The following is an 18353-nucleotide window of genomic DNA, read 5'->3' on the forward strand; positions in this document are numbered from 1 at the left end:
AGCCTTTGACTGAAGATGTATTCTTCAGTTAACGGGTCAGCTAATAACACTGCCGTTCTGCGACAGTTGGGTGATAAAAATTTTTGCTCGTACCTTTCAAATGTGTGTTAAAACACACTCGAGGTTTTAAGAAGCTTCGTTCTTTCTTTCCCCATCAAAAAAAAAAGTCGCCTACAATCACCTCTTTAGGTCTGTAAATCAGGACACTGCATGAAATACTGTCTCAAATACGGAGCTTCCATTTCATCTCGATCTAAATTAGCGCATCCGTGATGTATTACAGTTACTCTGAATTTTTTTAGATACGAACACTTTTCGAAAAACAATTCTGCTTCTCTACAAGATCGAGAGAGCAAATGAAAAGTTGTTTGAATAATTATGAATATTAATGTTATAGAAATACATGGTGGAGCAGGATCCGAAGAGGAGGATGGTCGGAGGTAGTCGGAGGTGGTCGGAGGTGGTTGGAGGTGTTTAGAAATGGTAGGAGGTGTTTGGAGGTGTTTGGAGGAGGTAGAAAGTGTTTGGTGGCGATGGGAAGTGATCGGCGGTGGTCGAGGAGGACGAGGACGACGAGGGGCGGGAAGGAGGAGGAGGAGTAGGAGGACGGGGACGTGGTGGACGAGGAGGACGAAGGTGGTCGGAGGTGGTAGGAGGTGGTTGACGGCGGTTGGTGGTGCTCGGAGATTGTTGCGGTGGTTGGTGGTGGACGCGGTTACGCGTCTTCTCACGGGGATGATCGAGCTGACCGACTTTTTTAAATCGCAGCCGATAAATAGCCTTACGTACTCACTTTGTACTGACTCAATCTTAAGCTTCCATACGGACACCACTTTGCCTGCTACGAATGTCGGCGCGACCCGTTAGGTAGAGTCGATAGAGCAGAACCCTCCTACGCTCCCAAGCCCACCTAGGCCTACTTGCGCGCCGAAAACTTGTCACAAAAATTTACCCAGGGGCATCCGTCATTACATTCTTCAGTCAATGTACAGAACAACACTGCGGGCAAATTAGGAACCGACCTACTGGACAACTGTGGGTAATCCAGCTCTCACGATTTTTCTGTAAGGTGATGCGATTAAACAACGACCTTAAAGCATCATAAACATTTATTTTAATATCCTCACAATAATTATAACTGGAATCAATATTATAGTCAGGCATAGCAGTAAGTAGACTCTCGTCCGGAAGTAACGCAAAGTGTAGACGTGGCATATTCTTACTCCTGGTGGTTTAATATAAGTGCAACAGAGAGAAAGCTCTTCAATACTGCCAGATATCTTTATTAAATAATTCACTACAGCCTGTTACTACCGCAATATGAATATATCTTTGCAATCTAACTATTGTGTAGATTTGTTCTTTAATATTATGTCGTATATTGGAGATTTCTGAATTTGTAATATCTTGTGATTTCTAGAGATATTTCAATATTGATATAATGATTTTTATTATTCGGCACTTGACAATTATGAATATTCGCTTAGCAGCGCAATCGCATTTCCCAGTCAACTTCGCGGGTGCGTTCCGAAATTAGCTACCAGCGCTAAACACTCCCTACGACAGAGGCACAACTATCTGCAAACTCGGCAGCACAAAAGAAATACAAGATTATTATAAGAAGCATTCGGAGCTAATTTCGGAACGCACCCGCGACGTTGAATGGGAATTGCGATTGCGCATCATAAGTCAGCTGTACGGCGCGGCGTGTGTAGTAAGTGTACTAAGTGGCATAAAAATAGAGTACAATTGAGATTGCGTTTCTGCGGCAAAAGTGATACAAAGCGCCAATCAAATCGAACCCGATTGAACCCAAGGATTTGTAACTAAACAAATTTTTCAAACTATTTGAACCCCGATTGTTAAGCGTCAATCAGATTGTTTCCCTTATTGCTTATGACCGCCATTCTGTCACTTGTGGAATTATTATTTGTCGCGTTTTGGTGGACACTTATCTAGTTGAAAACCCACATAAGATACTTCTCCCTACCCCATACCTCTACCCTCCATGGTTAGCTGTAAGCAGATGTTGATTGCGTTTTGGCGGGAAACTACAACAAAAAGCAGTAAAATACCATGAGAACGCCATGAGTGCACAATATTTGGATTTCATAACCGACTAAAGGGCCACACACTCTCGAAATAATCGCTCGATCACTGAATTGAATGATTCACAATGCACTCAGAAGCCGATTCAACCATCGAAGTGAAAATGGAAATTCAGAACGAACTGATTAAGATCAACTCCGTTGTTTCAAAAATGTAAGATCTTCCCCTTTCTGTATGTCAAGTTCAGTTGTATTCATTAACCTTCTCAATTCTAATGGGTACTCAAATTGGTAGGATTAACATGTATTCGTAATTTTCAGAAAACAGGAGCTCCACGAGATTAATGATATTGTGCAAAGCAATGGATTATTGGATACGGCCCTCAAGAATGCTGTCAGCTCTTTGACGGTTTTGGCACAAGAAGCAGGTGTTAATATAGAAGAAGCAACGAATACAGGGGAGCAAAATCCACTTACAAATGTACTTTCTAGAATCTCAACAGGGTATATAACCGAAAAACTTAAGTCATTATCCCATTAACAATTTTGGTCACGTTCTATAAAAGACAGGGTAAGTCATACAGTGCAGTCAATTATTCTGTCAATAAATAGCTAATGGGATCACCAATCGATCGCATCTAGAATATACTTTTCTCATTCCAGCTAAGATTTAGATTACAGATAATCATTGATGTACCTACTAATTGTCCTTGAAATATCCTTGTGAAATCACTAAGGATCTTATGAAAAGTTAACTCTTGTTATCAACATTCGTCCCAAAATGTTATTTATGTATTGTTGCCAAACAAGGACTAGGATAGTCTTATGTGTATCTCGTCTTTAGCGACGACTAAACAATACGATCCTGAATTGTGAATCGTTAAACCACGATTTCTTAAAGCTTGCATTGTTAAATATTGTAAAGTTTTTTTTATCCCTGGTCGTGTGGCTTCTATACTACATTATTATAAGAATCCAGAGTACCCAAATTAACACTTACAAAAGTATTGTTGCTGCTCTACACTATTAATTCATCCTTGTGTACAAGTTGAAGTCATAACCATTCATGGTCGAGATAATATTACAGTGGGGCAAAAGCATTTGCGATTATAAATGCTTTAGTTAATCACATTGGGTAGCAAATAAGACATCAGAACAAACTTTTTCTCTGATTCTTATTACCTCTCTACCCGTGTTGTACATTTTTGCTAATGATTATAGTATAACTTATCTTTATTCCATAAAAAACCTTGTATAAAATTCTTAATTTAATATTTATAATTTTGACTCTGTTAGCCAATTGAAGCTTTGTGTTTTACGATCAGCTAAAGGGTCGATCATAGTGTTGATTATACTTGGTGAATCAGTTTCCTAAAAAAATAAATCAGTTTACATACATGTACTGCTGAATTCAATTTCTATTGTAGTATTACTTCATGTATTTAATTATTCGTTACGTGAAATAAATATTTTCTCATTTGAAGTATATCACCTTCAAAGCACTTTTCACAGCTTTTTCTAATTCAGGTATCGTTGAACAAAAATGACCCTTCTTTCCAAACATTTCCATTATTTTTTCATAGTGTGTCTCAACAGTCAGTGAACGGGTTGGTGTTCTGTGTGCAAAAAATTATAGGTGAATTCAAAATTTCATTATTTTGCAAAACATTGAAGAGCTCATCCAAACGTTACCGAAGAGATAAGATGTATCAACATGCATTTTAAAAGCTATTTGAATTATCTTTTAAAAATGTCGGTATTCTTACACTTGTGTCGCTTCACCAGCATCCTGTATTTGCCTCATCGTCTCTTTATCTAACCCACTATAAATTCCGTTGTTGTTTATTATTATAATAATTATGGGTAATTTGTATCTGGAATTTGAGTAATATGAAGTGTTAGGCATGAATTTTTGAAGTACTGATACCACACTCCAATTGGAAATAATATCCGACGAGGAGATAACTTACAGAACCTTCGATAATGTCTTACCTAAACATTGTTTCAACTTCCATACCGGAAAACCCGAATGCACTGTCTCCTTCGACGCAAATTACTCTTTTCTTGGGGTAGTTATCTTTACAGTAAAGAGCAGCTGCTATTGCAAAACCTGGGCCTACACCCATTGTACCAAAAGTCCCTGCATCCAACCTGTGTCGTGGTAATCTATTGAAGAGCATAGTACGTCCAATATCCATTGTATTGGCACCCTCAGAACAGATAATAGAATCTGAACAATAAAATTATGAGTGATGAATATCTCAATAACGCATGAGAATAAAGTGGTTTGTTGCCCCTGAAATATGATTTTCTGAAAATTGTTGCACCAGAGAGATCATTATGTGGGATAGCTTACCGTTTGGAATTAAATCTTCAATACTTTTAAAGACTGTGTAATAGTTCAGTGGGAGTGATGTGACTTGTGCCATAGCCTGAAATAATCACACTCTTGCAAACTTGTTTTACTTGACTGGTAATTAACATGTGGGAAGAGAAATTGAGAAATTTTATTTTCTATCGTTATGAATATATTGATATTTTGTATTAAGAATGTATGAATGTGACCATACTGTCTAAATCAAAAGTTAGGAAAATAAAAGAAACTGTCAAGAAAAATCTCCAGTAATGTTGTTCAGGCCAATAATACCAAACACGAATAAAACAACATTCCTAATATATGCATAATAGAAATGAACGTGAGAAAATTGAAACAGCAGAAGCTAAGACATCAATAATTTAAGAAAATTTTTATAATTGGAACGATCGATATGATAACACTGGTGTTTTCGATCTGATTCTCATATTCTTTGGTTTATTTCAGTGGCCAGACAAATCTCAGCCTGTAAAAACTTTTACCAACAGTCATCTTCAGACTGGATAAATATAGATTTTTGTTGCAACAGATATTCGTCAGCGATGACATGTATTCATTATATACCTACACTAGCCCAAACATATTCGAATCTTATTGAAAACAAAAGAGTTTAATAGTTTTCAACGATCTAATTACAAAAGCTTTTCTTAAAGTATTGATATTTTACAATTTGTGTTATTCGAATTAGTTCAGATTCGTTTTTAGTACAAAACAATGCTGTTGTTTAATTATCACTGGCACAAATAACACTGATGTAGGCTTTTCAAACGATTCCTCCCTTTTATTAATTGTGAATCAGACAGTATAGTCCACAGAAGCGTACATCCTTAAGAAAGTTTATAAATAAGTCGTCAGTTGTATGCATTTCACTTGAAAACAATCATGAAAGATATAACAAGGTTTGCATGTATATGCATCACTTAGAAGTTACCTGAGAGCTCATACTTACACCAACAGCCTGCTTATTTTTTTCAGCCTTTGCACGCAATTCTTTCCACCATGAACTAGTTTGACTGAAATTAAATTTCCGGTTTTTAAATGCTTGCGACATCTGATGTACCACTGGTCCTATGTCAGCCTGTATGGCTACAGCAGCTTGCAACGAATTGTGCATTTCTTCAGCGCACAAATCCACCTAACAATAATATTGATATCACAGTTGGCCTTAACTTTTGGATTTCCTATACTTGCACAAATTTTCTCATATCTGGTAAGTATATAAAATCAATATCATGTTCGGTCTGTACCTGGATCACTTTCACATTTTTCTGGTACCGAGGCGGCTGTCCAAAGTGCAACATCCAGTTTAATCTGGCTCCCAAAAGTAATACCACATCACTCTGTTGCAAAGCTAATGTTCTTGCACTGGATACACAATGTTCATCTGTATCTGGTACCACACCTTTGCCCATTGGAGTTGGCAAGAAAGGTAAGTTTGTGGAATACACAAGGTCTTGAACTCCTTTTTCGGCACGTGCATAAGCGGCTCCTGTGAACAAAGGTATTTAATTATCTTCCTGACGTTTACGTAAATAATAAATCACATGGCGATATAGATTTCATGTTCAATTTAGCCAACCCCGTGTAAATAATGTTTTTGCAATGCTCAACTCACTGAACAATGATATAGGATTTTTTTTTTATTTATTGGTGAACATGAAAGGAAAAGATGAACATTATTTTCAAAAAGCTATATCGATATTGTTTGCATGCTATATGCGGAACTTAAAACTTGATAATGCATACTGATGATTTACGCCATCAATATTCTGCAATTGAAATACTTGAAAAAACTAAAACAGCCTTCTCTAAATAACGCAAATATAGTTTGAAGATGCAAACTGAGCAAAAAGGGTGTTATCAGTTATCATCATACTAGTTACCTTTTCCAACAATAATCAAAGGCTTCTTAGCGTTAGCCAATATGTTCACTGCTTGTTCTATGAGCTGTGGCTGAGGATATATTAAGGGTGGTGGTGGACATCGCAGGATCTTTGCAACTTTCTTTCCAGCAACTCTTTGAGTCAGAATTGTGGCCGGCATGTCTAAATAAGCAGCGCCTGGAATAAATAAGTTTTGTCACAAGACTCTTGAAAAATTCTAAAGCCATTCAAAGTTCTATGGCCGCTATATGTAATGCTTTATATCAAAGCTGAGAATAAATTGTGTTTTTAGATTAATATTGCGCACCAGCTGTTTCATATCTCTCTAAAAAGAATGGTACTCCATTGACGCAACCGCATCTACAAAATATCCAATTAATTACCAGGTCTGCCATATGTGGCTAGTCTCACAGCTTTTTCAACATGAACAGGAATAAGTGCAGCTGAAGGTGGTCTCGCAGCATATTTGCAGTATGGGCGACTGCTTTCTACTTGCGGCCATTCTTGAAAGCCCCCAATTCCTTCATGATCTTGCGGACATGATCCTCCAATTACTAACACTGGCCTACAACAAAATGCGCATGCAGTGTGAACAACACTTTCAGATCTTTTTACATTTTTTCTCATGTACTTGACTGTATAATAATGTATATAATAATAATATAATGTATGTGATAATAGCCCAATTATTTTAAAATCAGATTAATATTTTTGATTATCCACAAACACTTAACTAAAGGTATGTACTAACAATTTAAGAGGGTCACGCATAAAGGCTTTGATATATTTCGTATGGTCGAGGTCAGAAAAATATTTGAATTGTAGTGATTTTACGTGAGGACAATCGTGTATGCAAATTTTGCATCAATTATATTATTGATTTTGTCATACACACCAACAGTTGACTTGTGCATTTGCCATACCGCCGACAACATGTAGTAATCCTGGCCCTGAGACACAAAGAACTACGCCTGGCTTTCCTAGTCAACAAAAAGCTTTGTTAAACACTATACAATTGATTACTTTAACAGGCCTTGACATCTTTAAATATGTGTAAGAATAAACGCTGTACAGCGTCTGTTGAAAACAATAAGATAGCTGGCAAGAAGGGAATTTGAAAAAGAATCTGATTAGAATATTTCGGACGAATCGAAAGGTATGAGATTATAATTCGCCCGAGCCTAAAATGTGATATAAAAGTTTAAATTTTACAAGTAACTGAACGATTAAAAGTGAAAATAGTTGTGAATATACCCACTGGTAAGGTAACCATAAGCTTGGGCAGCGTAGCATGCTGCTTGTTCATTTCTGAATCCCAAATACTGAAGACCTGCAGTTTGCATTTCCATAGCTAACTCTATAACTGGATGTCCTGTAATCCCAAAAACATACTCCAGCCCCTGTAACAGATAAATTACAGATTGCATTAAAAGAAATATTAGTTTTTACTCATAAATCAAAGTTTTCATACACACGTACTGAATAAAACTTGACACAAAACTCATCAGATCAAAGATTATGATTAGTTATGTTTAGAGACATTCGAATTTTGGTAATACTAAAAGAAACCAGTGTTGAATGTTTGTGAAACTATAATTCATGTTATTTACCAATTCTACGACGAATACTGCAAACGCTTCTAATTGTTTTGAATCGCGCATCGCGCGCGCGAATCATTTTATAGATATTACGTAGAATGACTGTGCATGGGTAAATATTCGGCTGTAAATTTAATCACTTTGAGCGAAGGGACGGGAACCAGCCGCGTTGAAATGAGGATTGAAGTGTACGGGCGAGGATAAGAAAAGCTTTCGAATGATTGGCGTAAATCCTTGTTGTCCGGGTGTTTTCGAGGCGAGGTATTTACTGCAGTTTGTGAGTATGTTTTATATATTATATTTACAAGCGCAGTTTCCAGGTAAAAACCCGCGTAAGCTTGCGTACAGCATAGGTACAATATGGGTACAACGTTCTTCCTTGGCCGGATGGATGGTGAAGACGTCGCGTGCCACAGGGGATGATGGCCTCTTTGCCGGGGGTGAAATAACTAATGGGCTGAGTAGGCTATAGCATAGGGTGGCAGAAATCAGGGGGTGGAAAAACTTGGATGCGATATTTTTTTTCAAGTAACAAGTAAATTTTGTTCAGGGAAATAGCTGAGCGTCACACGAATGGAAATGGATTCAACAGAGTTGTTTGAAAAATGAGAGAAATGTTGAAGACAATGTCATAAAAATATTCCTAAATAATAATTAATCGATTGAACACATTCGTGCGCGCATTATTGATATTCACTATAAGGTAACTATACCAGTTATTGACACTTTTAGACCCAATTATTGACCCTTTTATGTTCGAAAATTTTCAAATTGACGGCCCATATTGAGAATTTTTCGGTGACTAAATCCAATTGCTAGAGGGTTAAACACTACAAATTTATTTTTTGGTAATTTTACAACTAAAGATTAAACGAATACGATCAAAAAAGGTCAATAATTGGGACAGGGTTAATAACTGGTATACTTACTTTATTTTAGATAAAGTAAACGATAAAATTATTAAAACAGCGTAATGAAACGATAAATCATTGGAGTAGGTTAATATGTATTTTTGAATTCTATTTTCCACAGTTTCTTTTAATTTCACCGGGTAACCGAAAGTATTGTTCTAAATTATGTTAAAAAAACTCAAAAGAAAGCAATTAGAAGCGGAAGGCAATCCACTAAATTAGCTAACATCAACATTATAAATAATATTTTTCTGCAGGACTTCGACCAAGTTTAGAATAATTTTTATTCTATCTTTCTTACGATTCATTGATTGGACATTAGTTATAGAATATGTGACATGTGAGCAATTTTTACGTAATTTGTTTACGTAAGAATGAACTGTAATCTGATGAGTGTGGATCACCGAAGTATACGGTAGGTCGGTCACAGTCATGGAGCACGGCAATATTGTCCGTGATAATACGATTGCTGCGCACGTAATGTGAATTAGTGAGGACAACTTCCATCAGCTCGAGAGCAGAAAAAATAAACCAGTATTACTCGCTGTATCGCCGTCATCGCGTAGTAATTCGGGCCGATTGTGCGTACGGAAGTAATCGAAAAATCAAATTCTGCCGTATCCACCGAAAACGGAAACGAAACGTTTGATAAATATTTTACACACATTCTCTGGCATTCTATTACTTGTAGTAATATCCTTAAGGGAGTATTCTGGTCGATTTCGACGTTGTCGTATGTATGTCCAAACGTCGAAGTCCACGTACCTCAAACGCGAATAAGGGCTTAACAGCCCCATTCTATATACAATTCTGAACAAAAACCGTGCAACATTTTTTCTTTCGATGCAGAAATAATGAAATGGTAAGGATTCTACGAAAACACAACAGTAAATTCGTGGGATTCATGCCATTTCTTCATTTTTGCATTGAATGAAAATGTATTAGAGTGGGATTAAGAGGGCACGATACCTGAGGCTGCTCTACAAAAAAAAGGCCGAATGTCGGTCCTGCAAGATGGCCCAATTGGTTAAATTTAAATAGTGGCGACATAAAATTAAATCGACTAAGGTTAAGAAAAACAAAGTGAAATTTGTTTAATTTCCTGATCTTCATATCCAAGTATCACCCTTCTATCATTTTTTATTACGATATTGAGTAATTATATTAAATATTTTTTCCGCGCCTTAACGCTGGTAAAATCGTCTTTTACATTTTTAAAATCTAAATCACGAGCGATTTCACTCTCTATGCTCAACAGAGACTATCATTTAGACATTCCTTTGATACTAGAGGAAAAATTAGCGCTTTACGATATATGGTACACGTGTGTACAAAGTTCTCGAACGTTATGCAGGAAATTCTTCGGAATCGGATTGCAGTGAGAAATTGATATTCATGCGATCCTTTATTGGTGAAGATTAAAAGTTGAAATGCTCGATTTTTTGAAAATCTGGGTACTATTTTGAAAAATTTGATGTTGAGAATTGAAGGGTCGAAAATTTCGACAGCCTCAGGCTATAGCCTTTTTAGTCTTACGAGTAATCCGACCCTGTATACGAAAACGTCGAAAATGACTAGCACATCTGCTTAAATTACATGGAATGGCAAGGAGTACTGTGAAGATTTTCCGAAACGTACTTGTGACAAATCCCCCGTCACAAAAGTGTCAGGATATGGTAGGTCAAAAGTATTACCTCCCTTTCGAGAATGTTATTTGCTTTTATTATTCATTTCTTCTTCGATGCTTTTGTGCAAGAGCTGCTACCTTGGCAACATGATATCGATGGTTCATCACTGACCATTGTCAGGATAATTACCAAGAATTGCGCGACACCTATATGTATAGTACTCCAGCCGAGATTGCAACGCGTAGTTAAACATTACGGAAACTGTTTTAAAACGCATATCGCACACGATACTTAAGATCTATTACCGCGAACGAGGTATACGTTCGTGTTTAAAAGCTTCGTCATAGATGTAATCATTGATATGAATTATTATTGCAATTTCCGGTGGTAAAATATGATGCGATGAGTTTCAGGTGAATCAATGATACTTATGCGGCTAAGTTTGTTCTTGCAACATTTATTGCGATCATCAATTAACCTCTCGACCACCGTCGAAGAGGCTCGGGTGCCACCAGTTACATAGGAAAATCCCCGAACAGCATCTGTAAAGATTAAAATATACCCGCAACTGAAAAGAAACGATTACGAATGATAGCTGATTTGATTTGAAAAAAAAATAAATAAATCCCACGAATTAATGAGTACAAAGATACAGTATTCAAGATGGCATCGTTTCCGATTTCAAAGGTTGAAGGAGACGGCCGTTTCTCCTGAAATCGTTTCTACAGAATTCGTATCTAGTGAAAAATTCAGTCAAGTGATTTATGCCTTGTGTTACCTTAAACATAGAATAAATTAGGTCGTATTCAGAACCACACCCACGCGATCCCCTGATAAGAACGCAGAAGGTGACTGAGTCACCCTGGAGCTAGATTCAGTTAGGATTTACTTTCCGTAGAAACGAATTCTATAGAAAATATCTCTGTAGAAACGATTTCAGTAGAAAAGGTGCAATCTCGGTTTGAATATGAACCGCTCTTGCCCAGGAGTTTCGCGCTGACATGCGCAGTAGATTTCCGTGTCTGTTGTTCGTGCCACCCGTTATACTGTAGGAACTCTATGTTACTTATACTATACTGGAAATTGATTGCGATTTGGAGTTTTGGTATGGTTTTCACCATACCCGTAATATTAGTCAAGTACAATGTTAACGGTTCACGATTTTAAAGCCGTTGTCAATTTCGTTAGGCATCAGTCCCGACAATGAATGGAACACTGACCATGACTGGTGGAATAGAATACGTATAAACATAACCTGAACGTTAATGATAACAAGAGATTCAACTGAAAACCAAAAGACAATTTTTAAATTCAGAGCAGTTACCTGAGTTTTAAGGGCTTCGGCAAGTATTTGATTACCGTCCATCTCGTCAGTTTCACTCGTCATTGGAAAAAATGCTCTGCTAACGTACGATTGAATGGGACGAGCAGAAACTGCTTCTCATTGAATTGCGAGGTGACTGGAAGTGACAACTGATTGTGAATCGTAACGCAAATGACGCACATCGGCAGCGCGATTGGTAAATTGCTGTTTACCTGAAGTTTGGATCGCGGTGATCATCGGGAGTTTCTTTGTTATTCGATAATGTAACAATTTTCTTCGATTTTCAAAATTTCACCGAAGTCAGTAGAATGGAACTCTCGATCTGAGTAATCCGTTGAGCCATAATACTTTTTGTTTTCAATCGGCATGACTACTTACGCCTATGAATTTTACATTGTTACTTTGACCTATGTATTTAACGACTGATTTTTCAACAAGCATTAAAATATCGTTACGCGTACAATTTATGCCACGATTTTGAAGATTATAATTATGGGTTATGGGTGCATATCACTATTATGTAAAATTATAAGGAATGCGGAAAAAATTGTTTACGTGATTATCCGGGTTTTTCAAACTATGCAAATGTAAACTATATTTAAAATTAACACAGTATTTTTACAGTATCTTGTATTTTCGGTCGGAGGCGCAACACTTTGCGCACCGAAAGTGCGCGTGTGGTATATTTATTTTTTGCACCCTCTTTGAAGCTAAACAAAATATTATAGGTAAAATCCGTTACTAATGAGCTGAGGAATTTGACGAGCACAGATTTCAACGCTGATTTTCATAGTTTGTAAAGAGGTATCCGTGAACGGAAGTTTCATGTTCTTGAATTATTTTTAATAGCGGAAATGTATTTTGTATTTTATCAGTACAGATATCAAAGGCAGATACATAGAATTGCTGAGTATGATGAACAAGGCAAAACTTCGAAGTTGCAATTCTTTACTGGAAAATAATTTAAAAATTATAAAGTGTCCACACGTTTGCGTATTAACATAAAAAAAGTCGAAAGGTTTAAGTAAAAGAATTGTTACTGAACATTAAACTATTTTTCGCTCGATTAGCAATAATGATATTCCATTCTCCGTACATATATTTACTTCTGAACATGTTAATCAATTATAAATAAATCAGTTGCGTGAAAACAAATCAAAAGATAGGTGCATTTTCATACAATATTATTTTGTTCTCCACATACCTCCACATATTTTTACACGCAGTTCTGGGCTTTTTTACATATTCAAACAATTCTTACATTCGCAAGTTTTTTGCAGAAACGTCAGCACAATTAACACAGTTGTTTCTTCTTTTTCCTCTTTTCAAAGCACTTTTTTTATTCAACAAAAAAAAGCTTATGTCCTTCGTAAAGTATATAATAATATTGCTATTTCAGAAAGTTGTAGTATAATACTAATCATTTCTTTCATCCTGTCCTTGCAGTGAATTGATGCTTAGACATTTAATCTAGCAATTAAGCTCAATTTATACGTTATGCATACATTGAAAATATACTGAAGTTACGTTGCTGCGAAATTATAGTCGTTTCTGAGTCACTGTCGAAAAGTTTCAGACAGCTCACAATCACAAACTAAAATCACGAATCCATTGTTTATACGTGATAAATTGAGTTACATTAAAAATTTAAAACCGGTGATATAATAGGACGTATTCCAAGGAGTACGAAAAAACTTACCTGTCTCTCATATTATTGTGTATACGCATGTCTGGAATGATAAAGAAATTAAATAAAACGATTGTCTTACGGAATACTAATTGTTAGGCTTTGCACATACCATGTATTCAGCCCTTGTTAAGTGATGCATAATAGCGATCATCTGTAACAAAGTTTCCAGACACGTTACATAATTTGCGAATGTTTCGAAACGTCCGAGTCTCGAAAATTTCGAGAAGACGTTTATCACGCAATCCCTCTACGCATGACTGAAAGGGCAATTAATTCAAGGGCAAAAAGTAGGCAGTTGTGAAAATTTGTGAGCAGCGTGACTTTTCCCTGTCGCAAAACTCAGTACAACTCGTAAACCATTGTTACAAAAAATAAGGAACATCTTGTCAGTTGAACTGAGAATTAATTTTCTGGCCGAATATTTTCCTATCGTTATTGGCATAGAACTCGCAATTGCGAAGAATCTGGAAGAAAACTACAACAGTCGTGATGTTTTCTCCCTGAATCTGTATAACGACGTAAAATACAGGTTTGAAGTATGGCAGTATACTCGAGCGCTTGTTTTTCCACTCGCACTTTCTGTTCAGAAATAAGTAAAGTTTTCTGCACAGACGTATATAGCAATGCGATTGAAATTCATCTAATTCATTGGAAGATTAAAATATGTAATTCCATAGGCACTGGTATTAAACGGGCAAGTATTTCATTTCATTAAATCCCTTTTGTCTTACTATATTTTTCTGACGATTACCTAACAGACGTAATAAGGTTTTCATTGCAGATCTCTGATTATTTTACTTTGAACGTCAGTTGGCCAAGGTATCTGGTAAAATATTGGAAGTATAAAAACTGTGATGATTTATCCTAAGGAGTCAGACAATAAAGCCGATTCCGTAGTGCCAGATTAAAAGATTAAACTTTTCTTACATATTAAAAGTTCAAAAAAGTGTTCATTTTCTCGAGTTGCAGCCTGCTGCTAATTCATAGTTCATAAGTAAGTGCTGATTACTTGTCACAACGACAACATATTCGAATTCAACGAAAACATGTTTTTATACATAAACTTGACTATATCATTTTTGTAGCGAACGAATATAATAACTCGCTTCATCTGTGCAACCGACTAATCGAGCATAATACGTGCAGTACTTGGTAACTCATGCGGAACGAAGAGAAATTGTTACAAATTCCGAACGTAATTAAGAGCAAAAATTTGAGAAAATTTTAAACTCAAGTGCTGCTTCTATTGAAAATGAATTCAGCGTCTAGTCTAACTCGATTTAGTTTGATAAACACTCAAATGGCTTACAGTGAATCCCCATTACACGAACGGGGACACACAACATTTCGAGGAAGTATTATGTAAATACATATACATATACGTATAATTGATATGAACTCAATTTTATGTTCCAAGTATTTTTGTAATCTCCACTGCTTGACACGAGAAGCTTTCGTTGTGAAATTAAAGCAATCAAGGCATTACCTTTCTTCAGTAATCTTCTTGCTTGATTTGATTTTTCTGCACTGACTAGATACTTTTACTTCAAGCGTGGCAACGTGATATTACGCTCATACCAAATAGGGTGATTTCAATCGGTACGATGAATGGGTACAAAAGATGTATCTCATAGTGAAATTCCGCATATAACACCGGAACGCTAATGACGGGGAAGCCGGATTTGCAATATACTATACATTCTGAAAAGATTCAAGTTCGCTATTAACGGTAAAAGCTATTGGAAAGGATCAGCGAAATCTCGTGGGTTCCTATCACTCTGCTTCCTTGGTCAAGGTAGTTGTAAGTATGAATTGCTAATCACCAGGCACATGTTAAAACACCTCTACCACTCCGACGTCGCTAAATTGGAATGTAATCGACGCGATGTGTGTGATCGAGTTGCCGTTACTGAGCGCCAACGCACGGTATACCTTTGCTTTGTACAACATACATACACACCCACGTACCTCCCTATCTCGGATTTCAATTCCGTTTATAACACACGACATAAACGTACTTACAGGCAAACCTCGATCGACTACGTAAATTAGTCGTTCCCATCTAATAAGTATACGTTTTATCAAGCTGCCGGAACCGACAAGTGGCTGCATATTCTAAACCCATGAAATCGAAAGGAAAGGCGCGTGCATTTTTTGCAACTTGTCTAGCTACCGCCGATCCTTCCAGACGAGCGTTTACTCAGCTTTGATTCAACTGAAAAAAGTTGTTCGCGACGAGATATCAGTGTTGCAACTGGTGAAATAGATTTTTTTTTTTTAATTACTCGCCCGAAAAATATTTCCCAAAATAATCCAGTACCACCCTTAATAAATAGCTGGATGAGAACTGCTTGTACAAGGATAAATTCGGAGGGAAATTTTCTCGGAGACAGTTAGTAAGCGGAGGGTTTTCTGCCTGGCCCAATCCTATACCTTATAAGTCCGGAACGCACCGAGAATTGGTCATGTTCTTGCGTAAATACGCCTGCATATTTATTAAACCCTCGGTAAAATTTTGTATATTTACGGCAGAAGCATTTTGCCTGCCTACGCTAACGCGTCGAAAAATAAGCGAAATAGTTAATCTGTAAATAGTGAAAATACCGTTGAACTCTCTCGCCGGGACCCAAGCGAGTCTTCCAAGGCTTTTCTTACCACGCGGAATAACGGTTGTTGCTTTGTATTAAAGCCAGGTATAAATAGTTGCGACAATAGCACAAAACATTTGAATAAAAGTCATTTTAAAAATTCTCAGATCGAGGATCGGCAAATCGGTATTACTTTCGGTAAATTTATCGCCGCACCATCAAACATAACGAGGGTCGGCTCAGACCTTCGAAGTATGCGGTAGGGAGAAACCCGCGATTTCTGTACTACAGTGGCGGCCGCATCCGTTTTGGACGTATTTTCAAGTCGGTTTTACTTTTGGTGGAAAATGAGACGTCGGCATGTAATTAAGGGAAATTAAATTTTCAGGTATCGAGGATGATATCGGTGCACTCAATGCTCTGACTATAATAGTCCACATTGCAGGGCTTCGTATTTAATTTAAATTTACGAAATTATTTGCAGTAAAATTTGTTCATAATTTGACAAAATATTGAACGAAATTAAAATAGTTCAACAGATAGCACATATTATTTTTTTCAACTATCAGTCACATATTTGGTAAATCGTCTTGGTGTTGACGTGTACTTTTGCTCGGAGAACAGTTACGCGAGCGAGTCATATAACGATCCAAAGTTAACAATAAAACGTTATGCACATTGAAATTGTACATCAGTCAGTCACGTAACATTTGTTGAAGTATTTTCAAGAGGTAAAGCACAACATATTAGCTAAGAAGTTAAAACTCTTGCGGAAAAACGCTGAGGTATTATAATTCAGCTTTGAACATACCGCAAAATGAAGAGCCGCTATATTTCTTCAATTAGCATTCGCATCATTTTAATATTGAGAATCGATTACACCACTGGGGAACATGATAACGTTACGAAACAATTTCAGGTTCATATTATCAAACATACTGGAGTATATGGACAGAAAAAAAAAAATGCAATAAGCTGAACGTACGAAATTTCGCATATCTATCTTCTAGAGCACAGAGCTCAAACGAAATATCGGTGAGAACTAGGTCAAGAAGAGGAACGTTGGCAAAATTAATTTCCATAAATATCATTCGGTCAAAAACCTGTACAGTGATCCTACGAGACTGCGCGGATGTTTACAACTTTCTAATGAAATAACTCTGAACAAATGATCGTGTTGATACTAATTCGAAGCAGGCTGTTCGTAATTAGAACGTTCGAGAACTAGAATGCGTTTTGTCAGGACTTTGATACGCGTGGACAATACTATAAGCTGCTCACTGGAAATAGAAATCATGACGATAATAATAATAACAGCGTTCATTTAGTTTATCATTGGCAGGCAATTATATATATACAAGCCGAAAGTTGAATTTAGGACTAAGTTCAAATTAAAAACTTTAGAGCTTAGGTCCATTGCGAATGACGCTTTAAACGGGTTATAATTTTTTTTCGTAATAGTTTAACATCCAAATAAAGTAAATGCGAAACAATCGCAATCTCTGTACTGCATGTGAATATGTACAGCGACGTCAATTTCATACACTACATGCATTACTAGTTAAAATCAAGCAAGAAGTATTCGAGTCTAATATAATTGGCAAACACTTCACGCAGCAATATATTTTGATAGACATTCAAGGTCATTGACGTTTTCCTTTTTTGGTGGATTAATTTTTTTTCTGCGAAAATAAAATGAAGATAACCAATTTTAGAAATTTAACGTTTGCTAGCCAAATTAGAATCACAACGATAAGTAAATGGGAATAATACAGTTCGTCAAGCTTATGCGAGTTGAAATAGTAAAGAATACACGTATATTAATTCTCGCGTGACGGTCGGCGGTCATCTGCAAACCTGAAAGTATCGCGGATTTTATTACATAACTTTGTGCCTTTCTTGACTGATGGAGAAACTGTAAATACAACATGTTAATATAGTCCTGTCAAGCAGTATCAACTAAGATTTATATACATAGCGATGCTTTTATAAAAAGATTTATAAATATTTCACGTGATGTAAAGTGAATTTCCTCCAAAAAACATGATGAATTACGTGATTTCGACTTACCACGAATAAAGTATATAACGTGCTCATTGAACTTTACAAATGCATTCTTTTTGCATTACAATCGTGCAGTTCACTCGTTATGCGTCCTTTTTTTCTATCACGAGGCGATAAAAATTTACATATTCGTAAACAACGGCGTCTCGGAGTTTATGAATCGTAAAATTCGTAGGTGCACAATGTCATATTATGCGATAAGACTTGTACGAAACGTGGTTTATCTTTTTGTACACTTTGCGACC

General features: G+C 36.5%; 1 protein-coding gene and 1 long non-coding RNA gene across 7 annotated transcripts; one reads left to right on the top strand and one right to left on the bottom strand.

Moving 5' to 3' along the window:
- The first annotated feature begins 1542 nt into the window (after positions 1-1542).
- On the top strand, positions 1543-3531 carry LOC107219408. The gene is made up of 2 exons (XR_006903501.1): positions 1543-2262; positions 2370-3531. It is a non-coding gene; the product is annotated as an uncharacterized LOC107219408 (long non-coding RNA).
- Positions 3264-12929, bottom strand: LOC107219405 (2-hydroxyacyl-CoA lyase 1). 6 transcript variants are annotated; one of them, XM_015657607.2, is made up of 13 exons: positions 11979-12929; positions 11767-11902; positions 7564-7705; positions 7201-7285; positions 6689-6870; positions 6306-6482; positions 5670-5911; positions 5372-5557; positions 4405-4480; positions 4041-4278; positions 3815-3922; positions 3541-3664; positions 3264-3419 (listed from the first exon to the last, which is right to left on the bottom strand). In XM_015657607.2, the coding sequence occupies exons 2-13, from the start codon at positions 11827-11829 to the stop codon at positions 3324-3326; spliced, it is 1719 nt and encodes a 572-aa protein (XP_015513093.1). In that variant the 5' UTR covers positions 11830-11902; positions 11979-12929; the 3' UTR covers positions 3264-3323. The 6 variants fall into 6 exon arrangements, with proteins under 6 accessions (XP_015513093.1, XP_046590931.1, XP_046590938.1 ...); XM_046734975.1 differs by having other exon boundaries at positions 11767-11915; XM_046734982.1 differs by lacking the exon at positions 11979-12929 and adding an exon at positions 10921-10984 and having other exon boundaries at positions 11767-11917.
- Positions 12930-18353: the final 5424 nt, after the last annotated feature.

The sequence above is a fragment of the Neodiprion lecontei genome, chromosome 1, assembly GCF_021901455.1.
Source record: "Neodiprion lecontei isolate iyNeoLeco1 chromosome 1, iyNeoLeco1.1, whole genome shotgun sequence".
NCBI lineage: Eukaryota > Metazoa > Arthropoda > Insecta > Hymenoptera > Diprionidae > Neodiprion > Neodiprion lecontei.